Genomic DNA, 20,263 nt, shown 5'->3' on the forward strand with positions numbered 1-20,263 from the left:
ATCTTTTACTCTAAAATGCTTCCATGGTGCATGTTTGTCAATAATGAAAATAAAGGTTTTAATAAAATGATTATCAACATCAGGAATTTCTGATGTGGGATGTCACTGATAAAGGTCAGTTAGAAAAGCTTGGTCGGGGCAGTCAGGTGGCGTAGCAGAGATTGCGTTCGTCACCAACGCTGGGTTCGCGTGTTCAAATCCAGCTCCCGGCGTTGTCACCAGCTTGGCTGGCCGTTCACACTAATACAATTGGCAGTATTTGGGGGTGGGGAAAGCTGGCGGGTGGGTCCTGGGCGTTGTGGACAGCGACCCCTACAGTTCGGTCGGGGCGCCTGCTCAGCGAAGGTAGGATCTGGAGGGAGGTAGTGCGGCCTCCCACACGTTACTCTCCCAGTGAGAATCTGCGCGGCCAGGCTGGCTGCCGGCTGGCTGCACATGTGTCGGAGGAAAGCATGTGACAGTCTCCGGCCTTTCGAACCAACAGTAGGGGAAAGTGCGCAACAACCAGGAAGGGGGTTGGGAATTGGCATAACGACTAACAGTGGGATGGGAGAAAAATCGGAAAAGGGGGGGGGGGGGGGAGATAATAAAAAAAGCTTAGTCATTGACTTTTTTTCAATTTTGATGATAAAAGTGAGATTGTGATTTCTTTAGAGGAGTCTTCCTGATGCCATAGGGCAGTGGTTACTGATTCCTGAATCAGAGACACAGCAGGCGGAGATTTTATCCCACTTACTTGGAGATTAAAGGAACACGCCAACTTTTTGGGAAATTAGCTTATTTGCCATCTACCCTGGAGTTAGACAAGCAGATACATACCCTTTTCTTCTCTGTGCATGCATTTGGCTTAGGGAATACACTTTCCTGTAAACATGTTGTGACCTGTGTATTTACCACGAGGAAAAATAAATAAAGATTACGACATTTTAGGGCTTTTGAGGTGATGAAATCACTGCGCCCAGGCAGCAGTGGTTTGGCAAAAAAAATTCAGAGTATATATCTGCTTAAATGAAAAGAAAAAAATTATTCTCCACGTGGTAAATACACAGGTCACAACATGTTTACAGGAATGTTTTGGAGTTGTATTTGGAGTGTATTTTGTGACTGTTGGGAACTAAGCTACACTGGCACACCTACTTGCAGTGAATGACACTAAGCTAGGCTAACTGCGGCTGTTCCCTAAGCTTAATGCATGCACAGAGAAGAAAAGGGTATGTATCTGCTTGTCTAACTCCAGGGTAGATGGCAAATAAGCTAATTTCCCAAAAAGTTGCCGTGTTCTAGGGGTGGTCAGGTGGCGTAGCGGAGATTGCGCTCGTCACCAATGCAAGAGGCTGTGGTCTCGACTCCTGGAGTCAGCATTGCTTGAGCCTTGGGCTGATCGCTATACTAACTCGTTTGGCTGAGTTAGGGGGAGGGCAAGTCATGGGTGGGAATCTGGCGTTGTGGACAGCGACGCCTACAGGTCAGGTCTGGGCGCTTGCTCAGCGGAGGCAGGACTTGATGAAGGCAGCGTGACCTCCCACGCGTTACACTTCACCAATGAGAGTCCTCGCTGCCAGGTGAAAAAAGAGTCACTGGCTGTCGCCGTGCGTGTCGGAGGAAGCGTGCGGATGACTTCAGGGTTCCCTTGTACCGACCAGTAGGAGAACATGCGCTCAACAACCAGGTAGGGGAGGGGGGGAATTGGCACAACGACTAAAATTGGGACGAGGAGAAAACAGAGAAAAAAATCGTATTAAGAGGATAAAAAAAAAATGTCCGTGTTCCTTTAAGTAAATTAGGCATTATTCCAGAGAAAGGACTGGGGGGTTAACACATTATAAGCTTCCCCCATCCTTCACTGTCTAGCGCCAGCTTTTCATGACCATTTTCGCGATGTTCCACGATCTTTGCGGAAACTATTGTATATTCTATATTATAGCTATGAAGACAATAGTATGGCTCATTTGACACACTATTTCTAGTCCAACATGTAAAAAATATTTTGTTTCTACACACTGTAGTTTGTAGTTTATTACACGCTAAACATCGTCCATTTCCAAGATAATCCAGTCCTTTTCCATAGATCGTGAGATGAAACGCGTTATATGCAATAAGCCCAAACCGTTCTGGTTGATCGCCTGAAACCCCAAATAAAGGTATATACCATGTACATATGTGCATCCACAAAATCATCAAGGGGGGGGGGGTCGTTTTAACTCAAAACTGATCATGTTTGTAGAGCATGTTTTACGTCCGGTAAAACACAAAACTGATGGGTAAAATACATAGGGGGTCCTTACTTTAGCCAGAAGGTAATCCAAAAAGAATAATTCCAATGATCCCATCGGCGATCGCGATTACTCGTTTATATGTAATTACACGTGTTTACGGGACACTAGGTTTTGAGGTGAGCAGATCTGCTAGCAATTGCTTTGGAAGAGCTCCTCCCACTCAGTCTCGATAGTCCGGTTCATTCATTGCCTCTCCTGACCCATTTCAGAGTTCAAAACTGCCACCTGGTGAGATTCGATCGACATTGCCATTCCAACGTAGGCAAACAAGCCAGAAACACATAGAATGATCCAGATGATGGTTTAGAACGGGGATCAGAGGAAAAAGATCAAAAGGCACTCAACCGCTGGTGAGATAACCCGAGAAATGTCGGGTATGGCCCTGAATGAGTTGAAGTGAATGAGATTAATTGATCTGGAACAGATGAGGATCTTTCATAGAAATAACAGCCTTTTTCATATTCAAGCTTTATTATATTATTAGAAAAGTAAAAAAAACAGTAAAACATTTTGAAAAAACTGTTCCCTTCCATAAATGCCAACAGACAAGCCAATCAGCAATCAGTAATGCTGCATAGACACAGCAGAGGAGCCAATCAAAAAACAGCAATGATGTGTATACGCAGCACAGAGGAGCCAATAAGCAACCAGTAACACAGTGAGCAACTCTAGCGACCAACCAGAAGACTAGTCAGTGACCTGGGAAACGTTACGACATGATAAGTTGACTGTAAATAAATGTTCTTACCTACAGTTTTAAATATCTAGAATAGGTCTCATCATTCTCACCTGCCATGACAAATAGTTCCATGAGATGAGACCATGATGACAGCCTCCCACACCTTCCACTACATCACAATAGAGCAACGCCTCAATCTGCTCGCTGTGTTCGCCTTGTAAGAAATGTAAACGACAATTCAGGAATGTCCTTTTAAAACATTTTTCAATGACAACAGTAATACTTAGGGCTGTCAATATTAACATGTATTGAACAACCCATTATGCGATTAACGCATACAAAAAGGTATCGTGAATTGTTTGACAGCCCTAATAATAATTATTTGGTTTGGCTACTGGAGCATAAACAAACAAGAGCTCTGCAGAATTTGAAAACGGATCAAGAGGAATTCTGCAATTAAAAAGCACCTGAAATTAAAAACATTAATCTCTGGACGGTTCTGAAACAGTCTGGCCACACATACACACACACACTCGCTCTCTCTCTCACACACACACATAATACACATGCACACTCACATTCATTCTCTCTCTCCCTTTCCCATAAAACCAAAACACCTTTTTAATGAGCTTGTTTTAAACCTTTTCAGAGATCTCTGTACCGTATGTTTATGTAACATTATATGAATCCTTGGTTTTTGACAAAATGTCCCAACAGAACAGGATAATTCCAGTGTTGGATGTTCACAGAATGATGTTCTCCTGAGGCTCAGCTACTTCCACACACAACAAGGTTCCTGGACTCAGTCAGAACCCTACAGTTCTCCGTGGCCACCTTCCTCTCTGAGCTGCTGCTCCATGAGGCCGGCGTCCGCTGGCTTCTTCTGACCCGGCTCTGCGGACGCTTCCTCCTGGAGCTCCTTCATGTTGGCGAAGGCCACCTCTCTGCTGAGCTGCTCCATGGGGGGCAGACCCAGCGCCAGGTTCCTCATCGCGATGGCCGTCATCAGGAAGCTGCCGGACACACAAACCACGTCAGACACGTTTTCCAAGGGTTCCCACGGACATTTAAGGACTTTCAAGTACTTTTCCAAGCACTATTTTTCATTTTAACATTTTTTTCACTGCCGCACTACCTAACGGTTAACCCTTTCACTGCCACACAACAGCGGGTTAACCCTTTCACTGCCACACTACAGAAGGTTAACCCTTTACTATCACACTACAGACGGTCGGTAGTGTGATAGTAAAGGGTTAACCTTCTGTAGTGTGGCAGTGAAAGGGTTAAAAGGGCATTTAAAAGGATACAATTCACTTTTAAATGCTGTTTTTTTTTAATAGAAGAAAAAAATCTGATCCAATATGTATGGCTTAAAATCAATTTCCGACCATTAGTTACACTTTAAATAAAAATTAAAAAAAATTCTTGATTCAGAATTTTTTTTATCATGAATTTCAGGGACTTTTTAAGCACATTGTTAATTTTCTTTGCTGTTTTCAAGGAATTCCAGGACTTGACTTTTTTTGGTAAAAAATCAAGCACTTCAAGGACCTTGTGTGAACAGACATCATACTGGCAGCAGTTGTTGCCAGAGTTGAACCTGTTTATCATGAGACTGATAATCATGGAAAAATACATTCCTAATACATTTTCTTGCTATACTTTTTAATGACCTGTAGGGGTTCTGGGTAGAAATGATCTGTCGGATTATGGGTAGGAATGGTGTATAGGATTATGGGTAGAAATTACCTGTAGGATTATGGGTAGAAATTACCTGTAGGATTATGGGTAGAAATTACCTGTAGGATTATAAATGGCTGCATTTATATAGCAGCTTTTATCCAAAGCGCTTTAAAACTCATTCCTCACATTTGACCCATTCACTCACACATTCACACACCGACGTCGGAGGCGACCATGCAAGGTGCCAACCTGCTCATCGGGAGCAATTAGGGGTTAAGTGCGTTGTTTCTACAGTAATCGTGCCATGGTATGAACATTGAATTTACAATGATGTGTTGAAGTCAACATCAGCTAGCGGTTGCCTTTAACACTTTAGTCGCCAGGCTTATATTCACAATAAACCATCCCACGCCAGCTCTATTTGTCTATGGAGAAGTTCCCCTTCTTTGCAGGGCTATAACTTTTTAAATTGTATTGCTAAATTGACATTACTATGGCCCATTCAACGTCAAGTATCTATTGTTCAGGGTGTAGCAACGTTATACTTTTTCATTCACATATTCATACTAAAATACGGTCTAAAGTATAAGTATGTTTTTATCGTTTTCTGCAGCATTCTCCAGAACGTGATTTATAGCCCTAAATGCATTATATTGATGATCAAATACAGTTTGATAGCAATCTGCGCGAGAAAACATTTCAAATGGACATGCTTCTAGAAGTTACTAAGTATGATCTGATGATGACCGGATGGGGGGGGGGGGTCGTTTATAATTCCGTGGCCAACGTTAGATGATTCATCTAGTGTGGGTGATATGATCATCAGAGCAGTTTATATCGAACACGTTAAAAAAAAACGCTGAATCTCACCGTAGCTTCCTCGTAGCGTTGGGCGATGAGCGTGGAGCAGAAATATTCCTATTATGGGATGTAGAAATATGCGATCCATCTCCAGGTTGTATAATAGTATATACGTCCAAATCATGTTGTTTATCGAGTTATTGGTAACGGATTGCTATCCATTGCGTCTAGCTCGAGTCCTGGGACTATTAGCGAGTGATCGGACCGAATTGGAATGAGCACCAGCTTCCGTTTCCCGTTTCCGGTTTGGGCAATCCGCCGATCGGCCACCAGATGGCGCTCTTGAACCGTTGGAGAGTTGAGAGGGGATCAACAGTAGATCTCAAGTCTCCGGGGGAGAAATATGATTGCGATCACAGATTTTTGAAATATTGATATCAATGACGTTACGGCGTCATTGGCAGAATGAGCATGGTGGGAATGACGTGATAAGGCGTTTTTGGCGTTATATAGTGTTAAGAGGAATCTATATTTTAGCCTGTAGTCATGCAGGCAGACAGACACAGACAGACATAGACAGACAGACGGGCAGACAGAGAGACAGGCAGACAGACAGACAGACAAAGACAGGCAGACAGACCGACAGACAGGCAGATAGTTACCCTCTGCGTATCAAGTAGTACTTCTTGACAGAGAAGCGCTCCAGTCGCTCCAACAGGCCAGCTTCTCTCCTCTTCTTCACGTCCTTCATCCTCTGCTGTCGTCTCAGGAACAGCCGCACCACCGGGTCGCTGGCGTTGCCCTCCGACCCCTCCTGGATGTCTGCCATGAGGGGCTGCAGCTCTGGGGGCAGTTCCGTCTCTGTGGAGGGAGACACGTGTTCAGTATGTCACAGAGACCAGGAAGACACCCTCTTCTCGGGGGCCACTGTGGAGAGAGGCCCCTCCTCTCAGCTCCTGAGCTTCCACAGGGTTCCCGCAGACATTGCTAAATGAAATTCAAGGACTTTCAAGTACTTTCCTAAGCACTATTTTTCATTTTAAAAGGGCATTTAAAAGGATACAATTCACTTTTAAATGCTGTTTTTATAGAAAAAAAATTATCCAATATTTATTTACCAATTTCCAACAATTAGTTAGTTAAAAAAATTATTTCTTGATTCAGATTTTTTTTTATCATGGATGAACACAACTTTCAATGCTTTTTAAGCACCTTGTTAAAAAATTGCGTTGTCAAGGAATTCCACTTTTCTTTTATATATATTTTTTAAATCAAGCACTTTAAGCACTTCGAGGACCTGGTGCGAACCCCGTTAGCAATAGATTTGCATCAACCACCATGGAGATCGGAACATGTGATGCATGATTGACATTATCGGCTCCACAAACCTGTTCCGTTGAGGATCCTCTCCTGGATCTCCAGCAGCTTGGTGAAGTTCTGCTGCAGCGCCGCCTCCGTGGTGTTGACGTAGATGTACATGTAGCAGGACGGACCCGACGACACCGTGTAGACCTTATGGTAAGCACCGGCTGGCAGCTAGACGCACAGAGAGACCCTATGGTAAATACCTTCTGGCAGCTAGACGCACAGAGAGACCTTATCAGTAGCGGAGCCTATCAGACACGGGCCGGGGGGCGGGGCTACATGACCGGGCCCTAGCCAATAAAGCTTGACATTATATCGGGAGTCCGGGGTGGTAATCTGACAAAAGTCGCAAACAGTCTAAGATTACAATTTAAAACAATGTTTGAAAGAAAACTAACCAAAGAAAAGGTGTAATATTTAAGATTTCGTTTCTACAAAGGCTATAGAAACTAAATATATACAGATAATGATATAACATGACATAAAGCCAACAAACTACAAGAACAACGAAAACATAGCCTAATAAAATGACTAAATTTCTGACACACCATTCACCACGGACCACGAGAGCAGCTGGCGGCGATGTCCCGACTATGTGCTCTCCTGGGCAGCTTGGTGTAAACTCCTCATCCTTTGCTTGCAGTAGTAGTGTGTTGGGGTGAATTGCCTCAAACATGTTCACAGTTGCATTTAAGCTGGTGAATCTTTGGGACAGTTGCTGGATGATTATATCGAGACATGCATTGAAACGTTCACCAGAAAGTTTCTCTCTGCGTCAGTGAGGCGGCTGTCTTCAGAAAGTTCATCAAAGTGACGCTTCCTGGCCCTGCGTTGTTTCAAACTGTGTTTGACTTCCCCATTTAGTAGCCAGGGCAAGAGTGGCGGACTTCGCCTCATCAAATTGTCCCCTATATAGGCTACTCCACCAAAACACTGATGGCATTTTGCAGTAGAGTAGATGCTTTGAGAATATCCACGTGTTTTGCAACAAGCGCATCATGGCGAGATGACCAGCGAGTGGGACATACGCGTTTTAATGTGATACTACACGAAGTAACAACAACCATATCAACATTTACCACAAACTCACGTTTTCTTGTTGACAGTGTGTGTCCGTGATTGTAGCCTACCTGTACATCTGGCTCAGGCCGAAAAAAATATCCATCTAACTTAGACAATTTAGCTTTTCCCTGGTCCTTTTTCTCCTTTTCTTTGCGTTTTGTCACTCCACTCGTGTTTATAAGTACTCATGCTTAGGCAGTGGCATACCGTCAGACGCTCTGTTGAATGACGAGTGATTGATGATGATTGACGTTGACGATTTTACCCAAAATACATTTGAATTCACTTTTTTTTTTTTATAGTTTTAATGTTATATTATAGGCTACAATGGTTTATTATACACCTAATATGACCACAAACGTCAGTGCATTCAGTGGTGGGGCCCGCCGGGATATCTCGGGGGCGGAGCCTGCTGCCTCGCGACGAGCCCCCCATTGGGTCCCGACCGCCGCGGGCCCGGGGAGCCCCGCCCCTACAGCCCCCCCTGAAGCTCCGCCCCTGGACCTTATGGTAAACACCGGCTGGCAGCTAGACGCACAGAGACCTTATGGTAAACACCTTCTGGCAGCTAGACACAGAGATAGATAACCTTCATTATCTACCCCTAACCTTCATTATCTACTCCAATCCTCCTTTATCTACCCCTAACCTTCATTATCTACCCCTAACCTTCATTATCTACCCCAATCCTCCTTTATACCCCTAACCTCCTTTATATACCCCTAACCTTCATTATCTACTCCAATCCTCCTTATCTACCACTAACCTCCTCTAACCTTCATTATCTACCCCGATCCTTCCTTATCTACGCCTAACCTTCATCACTTTTTCTTCTTGCTCAGTAATAAAGGTAACTAGATAATTTACACTATATAACAGCATTATGTATGTTAAACAGTGATGTTGTACCTTCAGCTGTTGTCCAGGCGACAGAGAGATGTTCTTCTGGTCCTCTACTATCTCCACCATCACCTCCCCCTGGAGAACGTGCACGCTGGTGTTCCCCAGGTCAGGGCTCACAAAGTTCTCCAGATGGAGTCCTGGAACACATTTATTATATATTGTATTTATTTTCTTATTTTTCTATGACAAAAATATCTGACAATATTTACACAAACACATATATATATATAAATTATATATATATATATATATATATATATATATATATATATGTGTATGTCCGGCAGCGTGGCTACATGAGTAGAGCTCCGGACTCATGATCGGAAGATCACCGGTTCGAGCCCCGGTCAAGGCCGTTGTCGGAAAGTGGTGTTGTTGTCCACTCTGTCCTCTGGACTAGTCAGTAACAATGCCCCCTGTTACGGTGATAGGGACACCGTATAGCTGCGAGTGCCGTCCTTCGGATGAGACGCTAAACCGAGGTCCTGACTGAATCTCGGTCGTTAACACTATAGGGACCAGCCACGAGTTAACTCGTGTTTCGGTGCCATGCGTTGTGGACCAGAGCCACGAGTTAACTCGTGGCAAGTTGTTATTGTTTTATTCCATATTAATAACGCTATTAACGTCCCCGATCGACTTGCAGGACCTACCCGCATATTTGATTTTCGAAACATGCAATACCGGCCAGATCCGCTTAGGGGCGCCATCGCTCCACTGCAGTATCATTGAGGGAGATTGAAAAAATTATTTTTACTGTCTGTGGGCGTTTCATATGAGCCTCGATCCCAAACGAACACCCTCCATCTTTGATCCAGTTACCGAACGCAGATTTCAGCCTGGAATAATGGGATTTATGATCAACCAATGGACATATCGATCTACCAGATTCCGATGACTAATGACGAAATGCTGCCGGCGATCACATGGGCTGACGGTAGGATACTATTCCCTCAAATTACAGCTGGATTGGACATTGTTTTAAAACGCAACGTGATCGATCAGTGAAAATGGCTACTTGAACGCACACTGTATTGCTAATCAATAATAGTAATCGGCGTCGCCCGTCGCCCCCATTTCATCAGATGCTCTGTAATAGTCCGGATGCTACGCAGTTTGTTTTATTTCATTCGTATATATACAGCAGAAATGGCGTTTGATATAACGTGACTAGCCTTTAGCCTATTATCTAGCTCCCCAGAAAAAAAAGACCTTATATTCACGGCTCTATAAAATGACAACCAACCGATGGATTTTTATTTTCTTTAAGCCATTATGAAGGCACGGTTTATGCACTCAAGTGACAATGAGAATGGACAGATAGCAATACTATAAAGTATATATATAGCTGTTAGAAAGTACATCGGTTTGTTGACAACGCTCAGTCCTCTGGCCTATAAATCGGCGCGGGACGCTGGTCGTCAATGTGTTAAGGAACCCAGGACGTCTATCGTAAAGAGTCGGGGGTTCCCCGACGTTCCTGGTCAAATTCCCAATCAGGTCTTTGACATCAAGGCCATCATCCCTTCCCCTTAATTGGCCGATATCAATCCCTGTCTCCTGAGCCGCTCAGCCACTGTGTAGTGTGATGTGTGCCTGGTGCCAGTGTATTGAGCCTGCGTAGCCCAAGGTTGGGTGCTACCAGTGGTGGTGAAGGAGGACATTTCCACCCTACATTGTGGGGAGCGCTTTGAGTGTCTAGAAAAACGCTATATAAATGTAATTCATTATTATTATATATATATATATAAATTATTTTTCCATTTCGTTTACCTTTATTTACCCAGGGTAAATAAACACCAGGCTTTACAATCACACAGTTCCACACATTCACATATTTAGTCTAAAATATCTGCTTTTAGTCACATTCACACATTTCCTCAATGTTACCTTTCTGGACATCTAGAAGTAAAACACCATCCATACTTGTAGTGTTGTATATATTTGATCATGCATTTGATATTTTATCATGAATTTTATGTTATCCTTAATTTGAATGATTAAATGAACTCAAAGCACTTGGTTGAATGATGATATTGTTTCAAACTACCAACATGTTAACCATTGGCCCAGTCAGTAAACAAAGTCCCTCCACGGGACAGACGGGGTCAGAGTTCACACTGCAGCTCAGAGCATAGCTGTCAACCATCCCGTTTTTCCCGGGATTGTCACGTATTTCAACCTTCCTTCCCGCCGTCATCCCGGTTCCCGTATTTTTCCTGTTTTTTTTTAATTTTTATAAATGTTTACAAAATGGCTGCAATTCCCCTCCGTGACGACAGGTGGCAGCAGTGTAGATTAGAACGTTAGCACAGGAAGCAGACCGGAAGACGGTTGCGACCCGAAGAAGAAGAAGAGCGACCGGATAAAGGCGGGGTTTAGCGTGAAATGTATTAAATTCTACACCTACCTACAAATGGCAGAGAAGCGATACCGACAAAGTGGGGTTGTTCCCGGAGAGCTCACTCTCGGCCGTGGTTTCTCAGTGTATAATGTATGGTGCTCGCCCTCAACAACATGCGAGTAGGGTGAGACAACACCATTCTTTAGTCCAAATAATACCCTACTTTATACTATATTATTGTCATTCGTTTAATGTAAAGTCAGTCTTACATTGGCACTGCTTTAACGTTGCATTTACCCATAATCCATTGCTGTATTAGCCGTGCCAGTATAACTTTTGTAATATGAATGAAGAGCAAATGTAAAATTAATCAATACACAATGAAACAATATCTTTATCTATATCACATGTCAAAACTACTTTAATAAAAGAAGATTTCCGTTTTTCATTTCTACTCATTCATCCAAAACAAGACAGCAATTTTACTTCTGCATGCACCGGGAGAATTGAGCTCATAGCACAGATTTGGAGTTGATAGAATGGACATTGCTGTTCTTAGGACATTTTGCATGGTGGAAATAATGGAAATGAACATTTCTAACATTAACATTTAGTGTATGTTTGAGGCATGGTAGAATTTCACTTTATATTACAGCAGTATCCGTTTTTAACATTACAATTAGTGTCTGACACTATAGACACATGTTAAAAGTCAAAGTCAACTTTGTCATTTTCCAATTTGTGCAAGACATACAGAAAAATTAAATTACGTGCCCCCCTTCCCACGGTGTATATAAAGAGACAATAAACACAAAAGTAACATAGGACACAATATACAACACACAGGACTATGTACAATATAAACAGTGCCTACAATTAAATTAATGAATGAATTAAATAAGAGGTAAAAGAGAACTTAGTGTAAATATTCTTTAATTTGTGTCAACGTTATAAAAATCCTATTGTATTCAACAAATTAATTATGATACAACACAATGTGCCCTTTCTATCTATTCTAAATCTATGGCCTCACGATTCCTCAATTCTCAGTGGCAGTTCTGAAAGAGGAGATACCTGGGAAGTCTGCGATGAAGACGATCTCTGTCTGATTGTCCAAACTCCCCTCGATCTCCTGGAACTTGGTCCTCCAGGGAGACAGATCCACCAACAGTGGCATCAGCCAGGGGTTGGGACGGAACGGGGACCAATCAGCTTTCACTATGTCCTCGCGGGGGTCAAAGATTCTGGAGACATGAGAACCACAGTGTGTTTGTTCCATCAGCTATATATCTAGAATATAATTTAATACATTAAACCAGTGTGTGTTCTATCAGCTATTAAGGCTGTCCCCGAACCCTGTTTTTGGGATTCGAACTTCGTCAGGGTTTTTCGAACGAACGTTCGAACCTTCGTTTTTAATAAAAAAATAAATACCGGTAAATAAATAAAAGTTATAAAAAAAATTAATACAATATATATATACTTTTTTTTTTACTATCCTCAAACTAAATCCTCAATTTGAATAAAGTAATTAATCTGATTAAATGAGTATTTCTTTTTTATTAAATCAACTTTCCAGCCCCAGACCCAGCCCAGGGAGAAGCCCCAGCCCAACTAAATCAATTAAATCAACTTTCTTTAATGAATATAACTCATCAGTTTCTTTTAATACTATAATATTAGTGTAGCCTAATCTTTATCTGCAACTGTGAAGAAAAACCCCATTGGTTTAAACAGAATTAATAGAAAAAAATATTAATATATATATTTTTTTTATAAAAAATTCGAATGTTGATTTAGAATTCGAATGCCAACGTAACGAACGAAGGTTCGAACGTTGGAACGTTTGGGCTCAGCCCTATCAGCTATATATCTAGAATATCATTTAATACAGTGGTTCTCAACTGGTCTAGCCTCGGGACCCAACATTTTCCTTAGTCATTAACACTTTCCGTGCCACTCACGAGATATCTCGTGTTTTTTTATAGGTGGTTGAAAGCCACTCACTCATTTTTTTTTTTGCGATCTGAAATCATATTGCATCACCCGAGCCTACCCGAGTATAGCCGAGCGGCGCCGGCGATCATTGTGGAAAAAAGCGCCCCCTGTCGTCTCCCAGATGACATAAGTGATTTTGGAATGGACTCAATGAAAATGAATGGGGAAAAAAATCCGGTACTCCACATTTTCCAGTCCACTGATCCAGCCGGGGTTACCACAGTTCATTCTGGAACCTCAGATCCCCGCTGATCATGGAGTTCTACTGTATCGTGTTGGATCCCTACACTTATCGATTTTTTCGAATGGTGATCAGGAATTGGAATATACCAGTTGGATACCATCTGATGTCAGGTAAGGACTCTATGTTATCAGTGTTAGGATAATCAGAGTAAGTTTGAAGTTATAAGCTGTTTTGTGAAATGTCTTCTTTCGGTTTCACTGTAAAAGTCAGAGAGGAAATCAACGGGGCGATTATCCATGCGCGGCTCGAATGTGCTTGCGTGCACGTATAATATTGATCATCTAGCGTTTATTTGAAAACTATTCATAAAAAGGCAGACGAATATCAACGTTGTGGAATATTCCAGTAAAAGGCGATTTTCATAGAATGCTCCAGAATGGGCTGTTTTTTATCTGAAAACGGGTGCTTTTCTAAATGCTCTGAAACGCAAATGCCGCGATAAAAAAACAATCTGCCTTGACAGCACTGACTGGAAAATAGTCTTTGATAATGCGATGGGCAGATTAGACACATAGCCATAATTTAAAACATAGATTAGGCGATATTAACGTTAACATTGGCGCCGATGGTGGCATTCAGCCGGTAAAAAGGAAAACCCGGCGTGTTAAGTCGCGACCCAAAATCTGTAACCACTATGATTTATGTAAAAAGAAATTGCAGTAATACACAATCTTTCAAAACATGAAATAAACACAAAAAAGTGCAACAAAAGTGCAACTATTGCTAAAAACCCAATGAAATACAATAATAATAAATAATATATGCTTCTTAGCAGATTTCTTAGCTTAACATAACAGACCTAAGTTTGGGGGAACTAATGGGATAACTGGGGTTGCAACAAAAGTGCAACTAAGGGCTAAAAACACAATGAAATAAAATAATAATAATAATAATAAATAATATATCCTTCTTAGCAGACTTCTTAGCGTAACATCCCAGGGAACTAATGGGATAACTGGGGATGTTGTTTCAAAGTCTCAAAGTCTCAAAGTCTGGGGTGATGGTAGACAAAGCAACTCTGAGGTCATGCTCAATGTCCAATCTGTTCCTCTGCTTTGTCTTCAGCTGGACCAGAGCTGAGAAGCCACTTTCACAAAGATAGGTAGTAAAAAAAAAAAGAAAAAAAATCTTTTTTACACACATCCGCGACCCACTCAAAATGGCCCCGCGACCCACCAGTTGAGAAACACTGATTTAATACATTCAACCAGTGTGTGTTCTATCAGCTATATAGCTAGAATATCATTTAACCCATTCAGTGCCAACCACGAGTATAGTCGGGTTAACTCGCCATCGCTTGAGTGCCAATCACGAGTATAGTCAGGTTTTAATCGTTGTTTCTTTTATTAGCGATATCCATACATTTTTCATCCATCCAGCCTGACGTTATCATTGGGAATGGGTCTGAGCTTGCAAAGGGCAAATACCGCCACCTATCGTCTCCCGGATGGTATTGCACATCATTGGATTGGATTGGCTGGGACTGTGCATCAAAAAAATAAGTCCGGTCCAGGTTTTACTTCTCGGGCATGCAGCTGGATACTATTGCATTGCATTATCTTGGGGTAATCAGATGTTCCTTTCTCCGCCATTGGAGCGTGCGCGCGAGCGTGTGTGTGTGTGAGGTTCGCGCCGACCAAAGTACGGAGAAGCGATTTTTCAGACCCCTCTTCTCTTCGTACATGAGGACACATATACTATCGATAATCTAGCGTTTATTTGAGCCGAAAAATGACAACGTGTTTTGTGTATTCCACTAAAGGACTATTATCGTGTCTTTCTCTGGAATTACTAGAAATCTCCAAAACTATACTCTTATTCAAAACGGTATAAAACGGAAATGTACCGATGAAAAAAACAATCCGTTTCGTACATGTTGACTGCAAGCAAGTCATTGATAAGCGACGGGTGTATTAGACCCATAGCCATAATTTAAGATCTAGTTTAAGCGTTCGCAAATATCCCCGTCCTTCCATTGACTAAAGCGCTGGCATACAAGCCCTAATTTGGTCATATGGGCATGGCTCTGAATGAGTTAATACATTCAACCAGTGTGTGTTCTATCAGCTATATATCTAGAATATCATTTAATACATTCAACCAGTGTGTGTTCTATCAGCTATATATCTAGAATACCTTTGTTAAAAGGACAATTAACGTTTCATATTTTATATGACTTCCTTGAATCTGTGGAAAATGTTTGTTAAGTTGCCTCTTTTTGTACAAACAAGTCTAAATCAAATTTAATTATTTATTAAAGAAACTAGACTTAGGTTGTGTGTCCACATGTATCTGGATATTTAGCAAAACGGATATTTTCAGGCTCCGTTTAAAAAAATATCCTCGTCCACACGGCAGGGTTTTCCAAAAAAACTCTGTCCAGACGCAAACGCAGAAACGCATAATACATAAATTGCTCCAACAAGCATGCCGGGCCAGTAGGTGGCGATAAGCGATATCTCAAATACCATAGAACAATAGTCTGAGCATGCATAGTGACTCGTGAGCTGATTTTCATTGGCGGAAAAAACTGAAAAGTAAAATAATGTAGTGACAAAAAATCTGAATAAGAGAACGTGTTGGCGGTGTGAAAATATGCTGACAAACATTAAATATCTTTGGAACCGTTTGTGTTAAATTGTATCTGAATCGGGAGATTATCTTCTCTCTGTCAAAATTGAAAGTGTATATCTCCTTTGCATTAACACTTTCAGAGCCGGCCGTGTTTTCCTTTTTACCCCCTTGAATGCCCATCAACCACTTCAATGTTAGCGTTAATATCGCCTAATCTATGTTTAAAATTATGGCTATGTGTCTAATCTGCCCGTCGCTTATCAATGACTCATTTTACAGTCAACATTGTCGAAGCGGATTGTTTTTTTATCGGTTCATTTCCGTTTTATAGCATTTTGAAAAGCCCTCGTTTTCACGGAAATTAAAAGATTCCGTGATAAACGCCCTGTACTGGAATATTCTAGAACGTTGTCATTTTTCGGCCTATTTATGAATAGTTTTCAAATAAACGCTAGATTATCGATAGTATATGTGTACGTATGCACGCTGGTGCCGCGAGCTGAAAATCGATTATCTTAGTTCCTGATCGCTCGCACAGCCAAACAGCCATATCACACATAGGGGAAAAGCTTATATCTCCGTGAAAACAGGTCTGATTATCCTAAGACTGGTAAAATAGATTCCTTACCTGAGATCAGATGGTATCCAAAAAGATTATTCCAATTCCTGATCACCATTCCAAAAATCGATCCTTTTATTGATCCAATGCTACGTACTGTAAAGACATATTACACGCTGTTCTGATGGTCCACAATGACTCAGAGTGGCTCGGGGTACATGCGTGAGAAGTAAAATGTGGATTCCGGAGTTTTTTTTTCTCATCCATTTTCATTGAGTCCATTCCAAAAGGGAAACGATAGGGGGCGCTTTTTTCACATCCGAGCGCCTGGTGGGGCTTGTTTCCCAACGGTAGACTCGGTTGATGAAATATGAATTCAGATCGCTAATAAAAATAAATTCACGCTAATTATCGTGCTGGGCATTCAGGGGGCGGGCTGCTAACACGTGTTATGTCGTGGCTGGCATTCAAAGTGTTAAGGCTGGCTGGCAGTGCACATAGAATAGGGCATATGTTATTGAAATAAATGTTGTCTAATGAACAGTATTTCTATATTTCATATCGTTTCTCTATCTACTCCAGTGCGCCGTCCGACAGATTCGGCCATCAGACACTGCTTGCGTGTAACGGAGATTTATCTGTTATTTAGTTAGGCCTACTGGACATTTTCAATAACAAGAAGATTTTTCGTTTTTGCTTATTTATTAAGTTAATATAAAACAGTGTTTATAACGTTTTTGAGTTTGTTAAAATACACGCTTTTGATTTTTTTAAGTGGCAAGTGAAGTTTTTTCGTTGTCCGCTTATTTCTCGCCACATATCAAGCCTGCATCATTAGTAGTGGAAGCAAATTAATCTGTCCACGCTGTCTACTTTTAATTTTTATTTATTTATCCATGGTTAACTTAGTGGGGGGTCCAAAACTCAAGATTAGCCACTTGCAGATGGCAGGGAGAGGCGTGGGGTGTGACGTATATTTTAGTTTATTTATTTATGAAACACTCTTTACTCTTTAATTTATGAAATTAAATAAAAAATTGCCATTACTTATTTCCATATTATTATTATTTTTCAAACTTACAGAGCCACTGCAGAGTGGCTGAAGAGCCTCTGTTTACTTTCATGAAAATGCCGCTTACGTGTGCGAAAATGTGCGTTTGGCAAAATATCCGGATTCGTGTGGACATGACTTTAATCTAATTTAATTATAGTCAGACCTCTGCTGGAAGCGCTCGTTGATGGAGACCCAGATGTCGAAGTAGATTTCTGGGTGGGAGATGTTGTAGCGAGGCAGCAGGTGGCTGAGACAGACGGCATACTGCTTCAACATGTCCCCATGGTCCTTCCAACGACGAGTGTGAGTGAACACCTACACACACACACACACACACACACCCTGATGTTCAAAATTGTTGAAAATATGCTCCATGAAACTTGAAAGTCGCTAGGCATAGGTAATTTACCCTTGTGGAAACCACTGTATTGTTTATTTTCACTAATGTTACTGTATTACTCCACTACAAACTATTCAAATTCACACAGCACCCAGGAGTTAATAACAAGCAGGAGTTAATAACAAGCAGCACCCAGGAGTTAATAACAAGCAGGAGTTAATAACAAGCAGGAGTTAATAACAAGCAGCACCCAGGAGTTAATAACAAGCAGGAGTTAATAACAAGCAGCACCAGGAGTTAATAACAAGCAGGAGTTAATAACAAGCAGGAGTTAATAACAAGCAGCACCCAGGAGTTAATAACAAGCAGGAGTTAATAACAAGCAGCACCCAGGAGTTAATAACAAGCAGGAGTTAATAACAAGCAGGAGTTAATAACAAGCAGGAGTTAATAACAAGCAGCACCCAGGAGTTAATAACAAGCAGGAGTTAATAACAAGCAGCACCCAGGAGTTAATAACAAGCAGGAGTTAATAACAAGCAGGAGTTAATAACAAGCAGCACCCAGGAGTTAATAACAAGCAGGAGTTAATAACAAGCAGGAGTTAATAACAAGCAGCACCCAGGAGTTAATAACAAGCAGGAGTTAATAACAAGCAGGAGTTAATAACAAGCAGGAGTTAATAACAAGCAGCACCCAGGAGTTAATAACAAGCAGGAGTTAATAACAAGCAGGAGTTAATAACAAGCAGCACCCAGGAGTTAATAACAAGCAGGAGTTAATAACAAGCAGGAGTTAATAACAAGCAGCACCCAGGAGTTAATAACAAGCAGGAGTTAATAACAAGCAGGAGTTAATAACAAGCAGGAGTTAATAACAAGCAGCACCCAGGAGTTAATAACAAGCAGGAGTTAATAACAAGCAGCACCAGGAGTTAATAACAAGCAGGAGTTAATAACAAGCAGGAGTTAATAACAAGCAGCACCCAGGAGTTAATAACAAGCAGGAGTTAATAACAAGCAGGAGTTAATAACAAACAGCACCCAGGAGTTAATAACAAGCAGGAGTTAATAACAAGCAGGAGTTAATAACAAGCAGGAGTTAATAACAAGCAGCACCCAGGAGTTAATAACAAGCAGGAGTTAATAACAAGCAGCACCCAGGAGTTAAAGCAGGAGTTAATAACAAGCAGGAGTTAATAACAAGCAGCACCCAGGAGTTAATAACAAGCAGGAGTTAATAACAAGCAGCACCCAGGAGTTAATAACAAGCAGGAGTTAATAACAAGCAGGAGTTAATAACAAGCAGCACCCAGGAGTTAATAACAAGCATGAGTTAATAACAAGCAGGAGTTAATAACAAGCAGCACCCAGGAGTTAATAACAAGCAGGAGTTAATAACAAGCAGCACCCAGGAGTTAATAACAAGCAGCACCCAGGAGTTAATAACAAGCAGCACCCAGGAGTTAATAACAAGCAGGAGTTAATAACAAGCAGGAGTTAATAACAAGCAGCACCCAGGAGTTAATAACAAGCAGGAGTTAATAACAAGCAGGACCAGGAGTTAATAACAAGCAGCACCCAGGAGTTAATAACAAGCAGGAGTTAATAACAAGCAGCACCCGACTGAATGTGTTAGTTTGCCGTGCGGTGCTTCTAGTAGAGTGTAGCGGTGGGAAAGAATGAAGGGTGAGTTACACATGACTAACAACTTTCACGTTTCATGGAGTGAGATGACTATGGGTTTGCTGATGGTGAGGGGTTAGTATTTAGGGGTTAGGCCAGTGACTCACCCCAGGGTTCAAGTAGCCAACCTCTCCTGTCTGTCCATCTCGGTAGGTGACTTTAACATGCTGGTGGCTGCGGGAGTGGACCATCATGTCCCAGGAGTAACCGTACAGGCCGTTGGTCCAGTTGTTGTAGCCCTTGATGATGATGATGATGATAATAATAATATGATTAAACTTAAAGAGAAGACGGAGGTCTCTGTGTGCCCAGTTGAGGTCTGGCACCCTGCCATTGGCGGTGGAAGTGGGTAGATTCCAAGGTAAACCTGAGGAGGAGCGGTTGTGTGTTCTATGTGATCTGGGAGTGGTGGAAGATGAATATCATTTTGTTTTTTATTGCCCTTTGTACACCGATTTGAGGAGGGTTTTATTTGAGAAAATTCTAATTGTAAATCCAGATTTGTTTTGGCAGTCTGAGAGTTGTATGTTGAGTTGTTTTTTTGTGGAGGACATCTTCAGTTTTGCAGGATTTTTAGAGAAAGCATGGCACTTGAGACTAAACACACTATATCCTATATAATTGTATATTAATTCCTCTTGTTTCTTTGTTTACATACATTGCGTATAGCTTGTGTTATATTACACTTTTTATTGT

General features: G+C 41.5%; 1 protein-coding gene across 2 annotated transcripts in view; it reads right to left on the reverse strand.

Moving 5' to 3' along the window:
• Positions 1-2,725: 2,725 nt before the first annotated feature.
• The window catches only part of ggcx (gamma-glutamyl carboxylase), a 43,704-nt gene continuing 26,166 nt past the window's right edge, over positions 2,726-20,263 (reverse strand). For both annotated transcript variants that reach the window (XM_084324006.1, XM_084324005.1), the window contains exons 9-15: positions 19,675-19,806; positions 17,706-17,857; positions 12,188-12,357; positions 8,776-8,906; positions 6,828-6,975; positions 6,102-6,300; positions 2,726-3,968 (exon numbers count right to left, since the gene is read on the reverse strand). In XM_084324006.1, coding sequence (XP_084180132.1) covers positions 3,770-3,968; positions 6,102-6,300; positions 6,828-6,975; positions 8,776-8,906; positions 12,188-12,357; positions 17,706-17,857; positions 19,675-19,806 — 1,131 coding nt within the window. In that variant the 3' untranslated portion in view covers positions 2,726-3,769. The remainder of the gene's footprint in view (positions 3,969-6,101; positions 6,301-6,827; positions 6,976-8,775; positions 8,907-12,187; positions 12,358-17,705; positions 17,858-19,674; positions 19,807-20,263) is intronic.

Source organism: Notolepis coatsorum (genome assembly GCF_963971535.1).
Source record: "Notolepis coatsorum genome assembly, chromosome: 11".
NCBI lineage: Eukaryota > Metazoa > Chordata > Actinopteri > Aulopiformes > Paralepididae > Notolepis > Notolepis coatsorum.